The sequence below is a fragment of the Xenopus laevis genome, chromosome 2S (genome assembly GCF_017654675.1).
Source record: "Xenopus laevis strain J_2021 chromosome 2S, Xenopus_laevis_v10.1, whole genome shotgun sequence".
NCBI lineage: Eukaryota > Metazoa > Chordata > Amphibia > Anura > Pipidae > Xenopus > Xenopus laevis.
In genome coordinates, this window is record NC_054374.1 from 151,909,622 (window position 1) to 151,926,324 (window position 16,703).

The 16,703-nt window shown below is 37.0% G+C and overlaps 1 protein-coding gene across 8 annotated transcripts in view; it reads left to right on the forward strand.

Annotated features, from left to right (window-relative positions):
* The window catches only part of LOC108709985 (glutamate receptor 4), a 187,413-nt gene that overhangs the window by 115,691 nt on the left and 55,019 nt on the right, over positions 1–16,703 (forward strand). For all 8 annotated transcript variants that reach the window (XM_041584557.1, XM_041584558.1, XM_041584562.1 and 5 more), the window contains exons 5-8: positions 229–282; positions 3,599–3,757; positions 10,969–11,136; positions 13,251–13,355. In XM_041584557.1, the coding sequence (XP_041440491.1) occupies positions 229–282; positions 3,599–3,757; positions 10,969–11,136; positions 13,251–13,355 (486 nt within the window). The remainder of the gene's footprint in view (positions 1–228; positions 283–3,598; positions 3,758–10,968; positions 11,137–13,250; positions 13,356–16,703) is intronic.

Sequence of the window (16,703 nt, forward strand, 5' to 3'; positions counted from 1 at the left end):
TGGGCAGTTGAGCAGTTGCCGTTTGGTTCATTGTTTTACAATAGTTGCAAAACACAACAAACGTGCATTTATCAAAGCTACACCAGCCATACAGTTTGGGAACCTGGTTACTATTATATGTAACACTTATATCTTTTTAATGCCTTTTTGGGGGAGGGGGAAATGTCTCCATATATGTTGCTATGCATCTGAGTAGTAAAATTGTACCTTATTTTTTGTTTTCACTAGATTGTCAGTGTTGGAAAACATGTGAAAGGCTACCACTATATCATTGCAAACCTGGTAAGTGTGATCTTCATGTTCCTTTAACACAACCCCATAAGAATAAGGGTGTCCACCTTTATCAGTACACTAATTAGGTTCATGATGTGTTGCATTAAAGGAGATGTAAACCCAAAATTAAAATATGGCCTAAAATAATACTGTACATTTATTATACAATTTCTATGGCTAAATGTATTTGTAAATGTGGTTGATATGAAAAGCAGTATCTTTCTGTTTCTGTTCTTTGCTGTGAGCCCGTGAAGAATCCTTCAAGGCTGATTTTGGCTACATTGGGACAATCAAATAAATTGAAGATAAAACCACCACTAAATAAGCCATTGGTTTTTTTTTTTCATTTTAAAAGGCACATCTTTCCCCTTTAAACTTATATTTAGTTCTATGAATACCCCACAATTAAAAAATGTAGATATATGGTTCCTGTTATTGCCTCCCTTTTCCATCTATGATTTATTGAAGCAAGATGAATTGCTTTGCTGCAGAACTGAGCACGACAAGATAAAAGACTGCACATTATTTTATGTTAATTACGACTAACTGTCCCTTTGAAGGAGCGCGCTGCTCACATTCCTCCATTCTTATCCAAAGTCTGCTTCACTTGGTAATTAATATTTGTTGCCTCGTCGGATCCCTGCGTTAAAATTTTTCCGTATTTCTTTTGACCTTCAGTCAAGGAGTAGCTTAGTTAACCAGGCAGCTTTAGTCTGTATAAATTATGCTCCTTGAGTCTGTGATTATGCTTCGCTAATAAATGGGAGACCTAAAATTCTGGAGAAGTGGGTGCTTATGATTCCAGATATGCTTGAGCTTCTAAACAAGTGTGAAGTTAAATCTAGTGAGGGAAAGCTAATCTAAGCTTCATTTTTAGTTCACTTTTAATTTAATCTTGTTTGAGATCTTGTTTACTTTATTTCACTGAGACAAATGCTATGACTAAAGGAAGTTGAAGGACAACTGAAGCCTAACTAAATAAGTAGCTAGAAATGTTGTACATTAAGTTTTGTGCTTTTGTACCAGCCCAAGGCAACCACAGCCCTTTAGCAGCTCCCCGTCTTCTTTTCTGCTGATTCACTGCACATGCTCTGTGCTGCTGTCACTTACTGAGCTTAGGGATCCACTCACAATATACAGTACACATAGAATAGAAATGTCACAATATAAGGCTGATTAGTAATTAATACAGATAATTACTACATGGCAGCACAGAAACCAGTACAACATCAGAATTTAATAATCAGCTCTGTAGCATCAGCTTATATTACAGGGGAAGCTCATTTTCTGCTGGATAATTAGTGACGACCCCTAAGCTTAGCTTCTCAACAGCCAATCAGAGCCCACTGAGCATGTGAGTGTCACAGACACTTTCCAAGATGGTGACCCCCTGTGACAAGTTTGAAGTCCTGGATCATTGCTGCTATTGAAAAGCTGAAACTTTAGGCTGGTGCAATAAGTTCAGTATATAAAATATGGCATTTTTAGCCACAGTCATTTTTTAAGGTTTAGTTCTCCTTTAAGAATTACGTACTCTAAAGCAATAACCATTTCCAGAGCCAGAAATAGGGGTAGGTAGGAAATGCAGCTTACTAGGGTGCAACTGGGGGAAGGAGATGTAATTAAAAAATGTACTGAATGATACACTTAGCTCTGGCCTTAGTTGATTCTGTATTAATTTGAGTTCCTAAATGGTCAAGCAGGAGTGGCCTGTGTCTGAGGGAGCGAGTGGGTCTGGGTTAGCAAGTGGAAGATTAGCATGGTGGGTGGAGAGCAAGAGCGAGAACAAGAGGTACATCTTTCTTTGACACCTGTACCTCTTGAACAACCTCTGACCATACCCCGCTTTCCTTTAGCAAAAAGTATCTGATAATTGCAGTGCCAAAGGCAGTTTATTGATAATATTGATACTTACTTGACAAAATACTTTGGGACTATTTAAAGGAAAACTATACACCCAAACAGTGTAGGTCTGTATAAAAATGCTCAACATAAAACAGCTCATATGTGAAACCCTGCTTCATGTAAATAAACCATTTTCATAATAATAATAATATACTTTTTTAGTAGTATGTGCCATTGGGTAATCCAAAAAAGAAAATTGTATTTTAAGACATAAGAGCTGCCCCCTTGATTTGTATGCATTTTTTTTTTTTGCACAAATCAATTCTCACCAAAACAAAATGCGGGATGACAATCTAGCGCAGATTCACAAAAATGTTTGGCCACTCATGAAAATATTTTTCCTCAAATCTGTATAAGGTGAAAAAAATCGCAGATCCCTACTCAATTATCAATTTGTTAAAGGGATTCTGTCATGATCTTTATGGTGTAGTTTATATTTCTAAATTACCCTGTTTACACTGCAAATAATTCACTCTACAATATAAAATTTCATTCCTAAACCAGCAAGTGTATATATTTTTAATTTATAATATTGGTGTGTATGCAGCCATCTCGGGTCATTTTGCCTGGTCATGTGCTTTCAGAAAGATCCAGCACTATAGGATGGAACTGCTTTCTGGCAGGCTGTTGTTTCTCCTACTCAATGTAACTGAATGTGTCTCATTGGGACTTGGATTTTACTATTGAGTGTTGTTCTTAGATCTACCAGGCAGCTGTTATCTTGTGTTAGGGAGCTGCTATCTGGTTACCTTCCCATTGTTCTGTTGTTAGGCTGCTGGCGGGGGAGTGGGTGATATCACTCCAACTTGCAATACAGCAGTAAAGAGTGACTGAAGTTTATCAGAGCACAAGTCACATGACTTGGGGCAGCTGGGAAACTGACAATATGTCTAGCCCATACAATATTGAAGTGCTCTACCTCTGTATATATCCTTTTGGAATTCTGGTGCTCAGCAGTAAAATACCCTACCTGCCACAGGTTAGGGAATTCACATACAAAGTCCACAGCACTGCGGCACACTGAAAAAGTGAATGCATTTATATTTACTGGCTCCGATTCAAGTAGACAAAGGCAACATTTCGGGCCTTACAGGGCTTGCTAAATTCGACCCTTGATAAATCTGCCCCTAAGAATGGAAGAGATACCGTAATAAAGCTTAGATGAGTTAAATCTAGTTAAACAGATTCACCAAACTCATAAAATGCATTTATTTTTGGAATTGGAACATTCAGTGTGACAGACAATTATATGTTCATATTAAAGTGGATGGGAAATTGCTGTTAGAATTCTAGAGGAAACATGGCTAATTCATTAAAGAAATCTGTAAATGTGCAAAAATCTTTATATGCTGTATATGGAGATTTAATAAACATTGCTCTAAATGATGTGCCTACAACCATATATGTTCTTCCTTTTAAGGGATTCAAGGATATTTCACTTGACCGGTTTATGCATGGGGGGGCCAATGTCACTGGATTCCAGCTGGTCGACTTTAATACCCCAATTGTAAATGAACTAATGCAGCGATGGAAAACGCTAGACCAAAGGGAGTACCCAGGATCAGATTCCCCTCCCAAGGTAATTTGTCTTGTTGTTTACTGATATCACTTGCACAGAATTTGAGAGAATCCACTGCAGGCTACACAAATGCATTATATTTCAAATAATTTCCATATCCACTAAACATCAAGGAGCCCCATGGCCAACAAGACCTTGTATAGCAGCCTCCACTGAAACATAGAGCTCAATTGTATAAATGACATTATTGCTGTTGAAACAAACACACAACGGGTTATTTACTAAAATTAGAAAATTTCTCATTATTTTATTAAAACCACTTGGATCAAACTCCGGTGCACATTTTTACCTTATTTATCAATAAATGAAAAAATCTGCTGCAGGAGAGACACGATAAAATTGTGAAAAAATACGTATCGTATGATTTTTTTCCGAATTTAGGCCTGAAAACTTCGATCTTTTCATATTATCGACCACAACAACGAATTCTTTGGATTATTGTACAAAACCCAGCACAGATCATGAAATGCCATTGACTTCTACATGACCTCGGCAGGGTTGAGATGGAGTACTATTTTATTCTGACTTTTAGCAGCCTAGCGGGCAAATTAACTAAAGGGCGAAGTGACTAACGCTAGCGAAAATTCGCCAGCATGACGTCAGTTCAGTACTTCACCGATTTACTAACGGTCACCGGTGTAACTTCGCTAGCGAAGGAGATAGATTCTAGCGGTACTTCGCTCCCTAACGCCTGCCAAATTGGCGCTCTGGCGAATGGACGTAACTACTAAGCGGATTTTACTGAACGTTACCTCTTGCGCCAGACTTGCCTTTGCCACCTCAGACCAGGCAAAGTGCAATAGAGTAGATAGGACTTTATTCAAAAAATAGTTGAAATCCCAAAAAACGCTAGCGACTTTTCATTTATCAGGGTGATAGGCTGCAAAAGATCGAAAACATTTTCTGAGGTACCCGGCTTACCCCCTACATTTCCTAACATATGGCACATAAACTATACACTGGGCTCATGTGTAGGGCAATATAACAACTCTAAAACTTCCCTGTGCTTGTGTAATGTAATGTATTTGCTGCAACATATACGTACATTCAACTTCAACTTCCCGCTGTAAGCAAATGAGACAACGCTAGCGCAACTTCGCTTGCCGCAGTAACGCTAGCAAAACTTCGCCAACGTTCAGCGCCCTGGACGCAACAATGGATTTTTGTGAATTAGCATTGTCCTGGAAAATCTACACCTGGTGGAAGTGTTGTGATGTGAGCGAAGCCGTCGCTGGCGAACTTTCGGAAGTTAGTAAATTTGCCCCTTGGGGTTTAATAAATCACGAAAAAAAATTGTTTTTTTCCAACTAAAAAATTGTATTTTCCCCTTTAAAATTCCAACCAGAAAAAAATCTGACTTTAATAAATAACCCCAGTAGTATTTATGAGAATGGGATTACAATCCATTATCGGGGAGTTTAACCTTTGTATTTGCAGGCTTTAATTTTATAGTTCTTTTTTTCTTTTACATAGTAAGCTAGGTTGAAAAAGACACATGTCCATCAAGTTCAACCTCTGCCAGTTGATCCAGATGAAGGCAAAAAAAAAAACCCATTTGAAGCCTTTCCAATTTGCCTCAGAGGGGGAGAAAAAATTCCTTTCTGACTCCAAGATGGCAATCGGATTAGTCCCTGGATAAACAATGTATCTGCCTGTATCACTGATACAGGGAGAGAATTCCACAGTTTGCAATAAATGAATATCACAAGCAGTTAATCTGCATCGGAGTGCTCTCCTTTTTCTCATCTTTATGCTGATATTTTGGATGGTCGGTACATCCATTAATAAAGGATTGACGCATTCACCACAAGTGGTAAGATGATTCACCAAATTGTCTATAGAGAATTCCACACCTTCACAGCTCTCACTGTAAAAAAAAACCCTGTACGAATATTTAGGCAGAACCTCTTTTCTTCTAATCGGAATGGGTGATCTTGTGTCAGCTGGAAAGACCTACTGGTAAATAAAGCATTAGAGAGATTATTATATGATACTCATATATTTATACATAGTTATAATATCACCCCTTAATCGCCTCTTATCCAGTGTGAACATCCCCAATTTGGCCAGTCTTTCCTCATAGCTAAGATTTTCCATACCTCTTACCAGCTTAGTTGCCCTTCTCTGTACTCTCTCTAATACAATAATGTCCTGTTTGAGTGATGGAGACCAAAACTGTACGGCATATTCTAGATGGGGCCTTACCAGTGCTCTATACAGTGGAAGAATGACCCCCTCCTCCAGTGACTCTCTGCCCCTTTTAATACAGCTCAAGACCTTATTTGCCCTTGATGCTGCTGACTGGCATTGCTTGCTACAGCCAAGTTCATCATCTACAAGGACTCCAAGGTCCTTTTCCATTATGGATTTGCCTAGTGCAGTCCCATTAAGTGTATAAGTGTCTTGGATATTTTTATATTCCAGGTGCATGACTTTATATTTATCAACATTTAATCTCACCAGTTTGTCAAGATCCTGTTGAAATTAATTCCATCCTGGATGGAATTAGTTGGGCTGCATACTTTTGTGTCATCTGCAAACACTGATACATTCTTACAATACCCACCCAAATTCATTAATGAACAAGTAAAATAAAAATGGACCCAATACCGAGCATTGAGGAACTCCAATAAGAACCTTACTCCAAGTAGAGAAAGTCCCATTAACAAGCACCCTCTGTACCCGATCCTGTAGCCAGTTTCCTATCCATGTGCAAGAGACTTCATTAAGTCCAACAGACCTTAGTTTAGAAAGCAGTCATTTGTGGGGAACAGTATCTAATGCTTTGGCAAAATCCAAATAAATCACATCTACTGCTTTCCCGCTGTCTAGCACCTTACTTACATAATTTGAGAGTAGCAACACCATCAACCAGCATATTTTTACTATTAATATACTTAAAAAACTTTTTGGGGTTAGTCTTAGCCTCTGCCACAATGCAGCCTTCATTTCCTTTCTTTGCCTTCCAGATTGCTAATTTACAACATTTATTATAGTGTTTATATTCATTAAATGCAGCTTCTCTCCCCACAGACTAGGGGGCAGATTTATCAAGGTTCGAATTTCGAAGTGCAAAAAACTTTGAAATTCGACCATCAAATAGGCTCATTCAATATTCGAAGTCAAATTCGTAGGATTTTTAAGATCGTACGATCGAACGATTCGAACAATTTAATCGTACGATCGAACGATTTTACTTAGACTTCTAAAAACTTGTTAAAAATGTTGGCTATAGGTTCTAGGAGGTCCCCATTGGCTAACATAGCAATTCGGCAGGTTTAAGGTAGTGAAGTGTCGAAGTCAAAGTTTTTTTAAAGAGACAGTACTTCGATTATCGAATGGTCGAATAGTCGAAGCATTTTCACTTCAAACTGAAGTAGAAGTCGAATTTGGCCTATTCGATGGTCGAAGTACCCAAAAATTACTTCGAAATTTGAAGTTTTTGAATTTGAATATTCACTTCAAATTCACTTCGATCCTTAGTAAATGTGCCCCTTATAGTTATTAAATACCTTTCTCTTCTTTCCTACTAACTTCTATACTTCTATATTAAGCTATGTAAATAGGGTAATTCTTGGTGCTTCTACATTTACTTCTTAAGGGAATAAATTGAGAACAGTAACACTTTAAAATATCATTATATATCATTATATTCATTAAATGCAGCTTCTGTCCCCACAGACTTATAGTTTATAAATACCTTTCTCTTCTTTCCTACTAACTTCTATACTTCTATATTAAGCTATGTAAATAGCTTCTACATTTACTTCTTAAGGGAATAAATTGAGAACAGTAACACTATAAAATATCATTTTAAATGACAACCACTGTTCTGTGTTTTTAGTTGAAAACATACTGCCCCAATCTATGCTCTGAAGGGCAGCCCTCAAGGCACTAAAATGAGCTTTTCTGAAATTCGGGGTTTTTGTTGCCCCAGTGTATATTTGTTTTTTGCACCAAACTTCAAATGATATAACATTATGGTTACTAGGGTTTCAATTACATTTGTTATTTTTTCTGGTAGGCTCCTCAACAGCAATAAAATTGTCATGCAACATGTTCCAACTTGTTCCCATTAACTGATTATATAATTAAAATCCCACATTATCATTACTTTCCCCCAAACTAGCAGCTCCACCCATGAGTCTTCAACCCCCTCATTTTCTAACATAACCTCCTCCTTTATATAAGCTTTTAAAACCTGCCTAACAAACAGACATACCCCTCCTCCTTTTCTATTGCCTCTGTCCCTCCGAAACAAAGTATAGCCACTGATATTTACTGCCCAGTCATACGCCTCATTCAGCCATGTTTCGGCCACACCAATTACATCATATTTTCCCTCCAGCACCTCCAGCTCTCCAATTTTACCAGAGTCCTCGCATTTGTAAACATACATTTAATACTGGTACCATAATTAACATATGACGTGGTCCTCCCTATCCTTAACAGTACCCCCAACCAAATCTCCCATTATCCCTTTGTTTGCCCACTACCTCATCTAACCTGTCTTCCAATGAATCCCTCTCTGCACCCCCCCATGCCTAGTTTTAAATCTCCTCCTACCCTCAAGCCATCTTCTCTCCCACAGCAGCTGCACCATCATCATTGAGGTGCAGCCCATCCCTGGCAAAGAGCCTGTAACCGATTGAGCCCAGTTCTCTGAAAACCACAAACCCTCGCCCATACAACAATCTCTCAGCCACGCATTAATCTCCCTAAGCTCCCGCTGTCTCCTTAAAGGGGTAGTTCACCTTTAAGTAAACTTTTAGTATGTAATAGAAATGCCAATTCTAAGCAATTTTTCAATTGGTTTTCATAATTTATTTTTTATAGTTGTATAATCATGTACGTTTATATTCTAACACTTTCCAGCAATCCAAAGGGGCATGCTGACCCCATCTAAAAAGCAAATGCTCTGTAAGGCTACAAATTTATTGTTATTGCTAATTTTCATTTCTCATCTTTCTAGTAAGGTAAGGTCCTCTCCTTATTCCTGTCTCTTATTCAAATCAATGCATGGTTGCTAGAGTAATTTGGACCCTAGCTACAAGATTGTTTATAATGCAAATTGAAGAGCTGCTGAATAAAAAGCACAATAACTTAAAAATCTTAAATAATTAAAAATGAAAATCAATTGCAAATTGTCTCAGAATATGACTCTCTACATCATACTAAAGGTTAACTCAAAAGGTGAACAACCCCTTTAACATTGCTCGTGGCACAGGTAATATTGCTGAGAAAATGACCTTGGAAGTCCTCTCCCTCAACTATACACCTAATTTTTTTAAATCATTTTTGAGGACTTCATCACCTCCTCTAATTTTGTCATTGGTACCTATGTGTACCAAGACTGCCAGCTCTTCCCCAGCCCCTCCCAATAACCTGTCCACTCGTTCTCCCACATGCCGAACCCTACTTACAGCAGATTACCCTATCCTCCTTTCTAATAATTGAATCCCCATAACTAAAACCTGCCTATCCTTCTTTACACTCCCCCCACCACCCATATTAGAGACACTGCCTCCCAGGGTTCCCCGAGAAACAGCCTGCTCCATACATGCCAGTTCAGAGCTGTCCTCCCCAGCATCTTCAGCCAAACTCATGAATCTGTTGCTTTGGCCAAGCTGTGGACCATCCCCCTGCCTTTCTGTCCCCTATGTCCTCTCTTGACTGTCACAAACTTATCTCCCTTATTAGCCTCCCCTGCCCTTTCTCCAGAAAAATGTAAATCACAGAAAAATACAAAGTAGAACAAAAGACCAGATGCACATTGTATTAGAATCCTGCTCTCTATAACTCTAAGAGGCCCATTTATGATTGCCCTTCATGTGGAGTTTCATGCTGAAAAACTGTTGGAAATCATAATAATAACTTATGCAAACTTACCAAGATTAGCAAGCTTTTTTTGGCACAAAACCCTGTATGATTAGTAAACTCATTCAGGGTTTCTTTATGACTGCAGGAGAACGAAAGCTAGGGCAATCATACATTGTCCCTTAAAATAGATTTGCAGATGAACAGACCCTTTAAATGAGCAATAATGTTCATTGCAACTTGGTTGGAGGTCCCTTAGCAACTACTTACAATCAGAAACTGTCAGGGGGCCTAATGGCTCCCAGCGGGAGAAGTCCAGAACAAGGAGGAAGCATAGGGCCAAAAGTCCAGATCGCAGTTGCAAAAGGGTTGAACAGGAGACTTGGTCAGGATACAGGCAAAGGTTCACATGGCAGGCAGCAAAGGGTCAAAATCAGAGTCAAAGCAGAGGTCAAAGTCCAGGAATCAAAATAGTATTAATATAACGCACCCAGGTACACTCAGGAATTAGGACCTATAATTGTTCATTGAACCGGCGTCCTGGAAGTCCTTTTATTTTGAGTTAGGTGCCGGCTTGTGTGATGTCATCGCTCCGGCATCCTGACGCTGAAATCGTTTTTATGTCACTATGTTACTATGTATGTTACATAAATTTTTGGTTTCAAAATAAAAATGGTGCATAATATATTTTCTCAGATACAGAGATGTCAGCATTCCACTAGTATTTCAGTTTTTTTTATTTTGCGCCTAGGTCCCAATAAGGGTTTCCATGCCGTCTTGGGTCCCTGTCACACCCCAAACTCAACCAAAGCCGGTATATTAATCAAAGACACTCCCAGGAGTTCTATGATGTTTGTAAGCTTTTTGTTTGGATATACATCTGGTAAAGGGTAAAACACCAACATTTCATGAAAAAAATCAACTAAATTTTTTTGAGATTCATTATACCCCGAGGCTGCTAAATGTCTGAATCCAAAAATACTCCATCTCAAACCTGTCGAGGTCATGTAGAAGTCAATGGCAGATGTCAATTTTACAATTGGAAGCTATCATTTTCTGCACCGGGTTTCATAATCCGAATAATTTGTGGTTTTTGCGTGATTATCCAAAAACTTCATATGATTTGAATTTCTTCACAAATATAGTCTTTTCCCGTACAAAATGTTTTAAGTTATTTTATTTATAAATAAAATTGTAGATCGGAGTTTGGTTGAATTTGTTTTAATAAAATAAAATTTCTACTTAAAGTAAATAACCGCCTAAAAGTTGGGAGTCTAAATAAAACCTTTTCGAATGATCTTCATCAAATGTAAGATCCCTGTACTGTGTTAAAGGAATGCAATTGTGACAACCTACCATTTCACATTCTTTGTTTTTCTTATTTACTCTTGAAGTATACCTCAGCACTGACATATGATGGAGTGCTTGTGATGGCTGAAGCTTTCCGTACTTTACGAAGACAAAAAAATGACCTCTCAAGAAGAGGAAATGCAGGGGACTGTCTCGCTAACCCTGCTGCTCCCTGGGGTCAGGGGATTGACATGGAGAGAACACTGAAACAGGTGAGGATTTAATATATATAGTATAACAAGATATTTGAAAATGCACCACCCACTGACTTATATAAAACTTGCTAAGTTTTAGATGCAAAACAAGTAAGTAGACAGGAGCCGTAATAACCACGGGTAGTATTAAGATAAAAAAATGTCTTTATTTCCAAGCATCTTTAAAAACACAAACAGGCATTCTCCTGGAACTATTCAACTAAACCATGACGTGTCTAGTCACCTGACGCGTTTCGTGCCTCTCTTTGGCACTTCATCAGATGACTGATGAAGTGCCAAAGAGAGGCACGAAACGCGTCAGGTGACTAGACACGTCATGGTTTAGTTGAATAGTTCCAGGAGAATGTCTGTTTGTGTTTTTAAAGATGCTTGGAAATAAAGATATTTTTTTATCTTAATACTACCCGTGGTTATTACGGCTCCTGTCTACTTACTTGTTTTGGATGTTACCAGTTTGCCAGGAGTGGAGTCCGGCTGACGGAGGGCCACCACGAGGGTAGATGCAGACCAGTCGCATGTGAGTAATTGTATAAGTTTTAGATGCCCCATTTTGTCATTAGAAATTTTGAGTTTTTTATATTGATAAATCTAAAATTCAAGTTAGTAAAACTTCAAGACATTTTTATCAAATCACAGAAAAAACACAATCTCAAATTTTAATACTAAGGGGCCCATTTACTAACAATAAAATTTTTATTTTTTCTACTAACTTCGAAAAATTTGTAGTTTTCGTATATTTCCTAAAAGCTCTAAAAAAAGTGTAAAACCCATAAAAACTTCTAATGCAAAAATTACCAAAGTAAAAGTTGTTGAGGTCCTGCAGTCAGTGAGAGCAGTGCTGATCTTATTGGACCAATTTTAATCAATTTGGACTTTTAGAGGAATATTTATTTTTTAGCACATTGTTCAGTGCTTTTTTTCATTCAGAATTTTTGTATTTTTATCTTTCAATAAATTCCATGACATTCATTGTTTTAGAGAATGTAAGTTTAGTCATGGTTTCAAAAGTCTCTAAAACCACTGAAATGAAAATGTTGATGTAGTTTCCACCTTTCATTGGGGCACATATACTAAAGTATGAATTTTCTCTTCATCTAACTTCCCCGCAGTTCATCTAATTTCATCAAGTGTATTTTCATAACATCTCATATTTACTAAAAATTGTGATTCACTTTTTTAAGAGAAATGTGGTGGCTTTTCTCCTGGCGTAAATTCTCGGTGAAAATTCACCGGTATATTTTCCCCATACAATAATAGTGGTCAAAATTCTCTAGAAAATATTCTGTAGAGAATTTTCACCATGGACGAAATTAGCATGGAATGGGAAATGTTGATAATGAGATTTAAAACTGGCTGCTCTATCTTTATAATGGTATTTCGCCAGCCTGAACATGGAGAAATTTCTCTTGGCAAAAATATGCTCTGGTGCGCTTAGTGAATGGAGAATTCTCACTGGAGAAAGTTCACCTGGAGAAGAGAGGTGAATTCACACCAATGCACTGCAAAACTAATTATCCAAAACTTGTTGTATTCTCCTTTTATTAAATTGGCAATATTGAGGGGAATCTTATTTTTATTGAAACTACTCATTACAAATTTACACTTTCACCCTATATTAAATTTGCACCATTGTACCCAAAAGTAGTTATTTTTGACCCTCCATTAACAAACAGTGAGATTTTGCCTGGTTCAATGACATCTATTTTATACTTCTCTATGGCGTTTGTTATTTCTAGAGCTAAACAAGGCATTTAGGGAAACTGAAGCTTCTTCATCTTTGGTCCTTGTGAGGTAGAATATTAGATTATCTGTATACTACCCCTTATTACCCTTTATTTGTGACTGTTTTGTTAACAAGAGCCCATCATTATTATTTATGTACTGGGAATCTACTTATTTACCTTGCAAGGACCAGACATGGAATAGCTTTGAAAGTCCCTCTTTACTTTGTTTAGCTCAATAAGTATGTTCAACCCAAGCCCTATTCATTGAACTATATTCATTGCATGTCTGTTTAAATGTAAATATGGGTACCTCAAAACCCTATTCTGATGTGTTCAGCACACGTGTTCTGTGATAATATTATAAATTATTTGTATAATTTTTTTTAGGTTCGCATTCAGGGTTTAACCGGAAATATACAGTTTGACCACTATGGACGCAGAGTGAACTATACTATGGATGTTTTAGAGTTGAAAAGTAACGGCCTTAGAAAGGTAGTTTTATTGTACCTGCATGCTCTAAATGTTTATTATTATTTATTATTATTATTTATTTATTGTTTATTTATTTATTGTTAAAATTCAATAGCCTTTGTATCAGTCTCAAATAAACCAACACATTTTGTGGCAAATAAAAGCTACCTGGGACATAAGAATATAAAACCATTGTTCAAGAACTGTTTGATACAATGGTCCAGTCTGTAGAAGATTATCTGGCTACAACCAGTGTTCAAAAGTTGACAAAGGTGCAAATAAGGAGCACAGAGACGGGGCCTAGAATAAGAGTTTGAGGTATAACTTTCAACTAGAATTTATGCACAATTCTTGCCAAAGTCAACACCTTTTCTTATAGCTATTTTGGTCAAGTGAGTAATTTGCAAATCCACCCCAGTGGATGTACCACAGAATAGAGCCTGCTACTTGTTGAGTAATGGATACAATAGGTACTGTTGGATGTAATCAAAAAGGCCACAATAGCTGGCAAGAGCAAATGGCAACAAGCAAAGTTTAAACTATAGAGTAAATGGGTATTTATTGGCAGGTTTACTAATTGCTAATACTATGGCTTATAGTGTATCTCTACTGTTCTTTTATACAAAAATTGCATTAATCGATTGGAACAATTAATTAATTTAAAACATTTTAACTGGCCATTTTTAAATTCAGATTCTTAAGATTTTGGGGGAATTTGATAGACCTTGAAAATTTGAGTTTAAAAAACTAAAATGCATAAAATGTAAAGATCTGCAATTTTCTCAAATCATGATATAAAATGTTACAACATGCTACAATTTTTTTTTTTTTTGACAACTGAATATTAATGTTGTCCAAGAAATGTATGTTTATGTGTTTGCTCAGCTGTAAACAAGCACTGGATGTGGATCTAATCTGCTTTATCCGTATCACATGGAATCTATTTTAATTTGATCCATATTTGCACTATAAATCAGTATATAGCAAATAAATCAACAAGACATTTTTAAAATCACTGTAGGTCCAACACTGCAAAGATGTCCAGGTCTGCTATTAATCTACCACTGTGTTCTCCTATGTCTTTTTATTCCTTCCAATATCTTATTGAAATTATAAAGTGCAACCAATTGCAGTCAGCTTTTTGATGCATTCTTTTCATGGATTTGTGTTATGTTTGCAGTTGTGCAATATGTTTGCTATCGTCCACTATCAGTGGGGTTGTTAATAATGGGCACTAGGGTTCCCATTCCCCTAGAAAGTGCTCTTTTGGCAGTTCAGTAGCTTAAATAGCGTTCCCACTATCCATCATGGTGGTTAATTCAATATCAGGTGTCGGGGAAGGACTTTAAGTTACCAATATTGCCATCCCCTTGCTATTTGCATGTCTGTTGGAGTTCCTTTTAAGGGGAGAGAGATCATGAGATCAATAATAAAAGACAAGTAAAGGAATGGAAGGACGGGACATCAGGGCAGCACAGAAGTTGGAAAAAACAGAACGGGAAAACAAAGGAGGCAGAAAACAGTACTCCATTGTCTGCTCCATCTTTGTATAGAGCAGGGGTCCACAAAATTTTTTTATCTGTGAGCCACATTTAAATGTAAAAAAAAGTTGGGGAGGAACATAAACATGAAAAAGTTCTGCTGGGGTGCCTAATAAGGGCTGTAATAACAAAAAAAAAATCTGCAAAGAAGCAAGGTGTCTGGAAGCCATGTAGTGATTGCATTCATAATGCAGGAGACTTAAATGGATACTGCAAAATGGTTAATGCATCTTTAACATTTGTTATAATATTTTTTTTTTTTTTTTGCTATGTTAAATTGCTAAATAGAAATGCTAGGGTGATTGACGCTGCCCCAGTTTTGCCTTTTGTGTATATATATATATATATATATATATATATATATATATATATATATATATATATATATATTTATTTATTATATCTGCTCATAGCTGTGTCTGTAAGTGATTGGAAGGGACAATATCAGGCAGGTGGCAGATGAGAATGACTATTACCATCTATAAAGAGAGATGGGAATGGCAGAATTGCTAGAGACTGGAACAAACTGCTCTGTGGCAGAGCTATAGCAATACTGCAATCAATAACACTGAATTGCTGTATCCATAATACAAAATCAAGCCAAAATCTAAATAAATGTAAGTGGCACAGCTGTATCCCAGCTCTCTGCTCTGACATTAATGAACATGTCCTTTCCACCATCCAGCCTCTCAAACAGCTTGGCACGTTGAAGGCCCTTGGGCAATATGGTATTTCCTATGCAGCCTTGACGTTGGGCAGGTGTTCTTATGAATGTTGACAGTTCTTCTCATTTACAACACTCACATCCTGTTTGTGAATTAGATAAGTAACATCCCTAAGAGACTCATGTAGTGTGCTGTAACATCAAATAATAGCTTTGCTGATTCAGATTTATTAATAGGGGTTCAAGGTGGCACATTGTTTCATCATGTAAATCTTGCATTAATGCTACTGATACACTGGGGACCTTGAACTCAATAAGTTCTGTATAAGCAGGTTTTTGTTATTTTATTGAACAACTGACTAGACTGTTTATGGTACCCTCTCATGATATTATTGAGGTGCCATTTTGGATGGGGGTGCTGACAGTTTAGGATTAAATAAATAAAGCATGAATGCACACCTTTACTAAAATTCATATTGACGTATGATGTATGCAACCTATCTATGTAATGTAGTAAAACTTGCAACGGTTTAGTAACCTAATTTTTAGGAAAGATTCAATTCTCTGAGAAAAAAAAAAGTATCTCATAAAAACTCAGTAGAATTCTATGGGGACATCTAGAACTTAATTATGAGAGAGGTTTTTCTCATACAATTTAATCTGGCCCTTTCTTAGTTACTGCTAAAGTAAAGGTACCGCAAGCTTTGTTTTGACATCATACAGTGCATCGCATCAGGACACCAATTTCATGTCACCTGTGATGACATATGGTGATAATGATCTATTTGAATTCAGTGGCATAGAGGGACATGATGAGCCTCCTGTGACTAATATCTAGGGGGTTGCTCCATCCCTAGGAGTTTACTGTTTATAAATCTTCCAAAAAATGTAGCAAAGATCATAGAATAACTAAAAATACAGAATTTGGTAAAGAAATACAATTCTACTGAAAATCAATTATTTTGAAATTATTTTGCCATTAAAATTCGTTTTTTATACTCTGAATTTCACTGGTTCTGATCCATCAATATTCATCAATGAATTTTGTATAGAGAGAAGTGTAAAAGAAGAAGTATTGAGGAAGAAGTAACGGTATGTTCAAAATGCACCAGGATTAATGGTTACTTAAAACATGAAAACAGTTTTATTAACAGACGACATGCA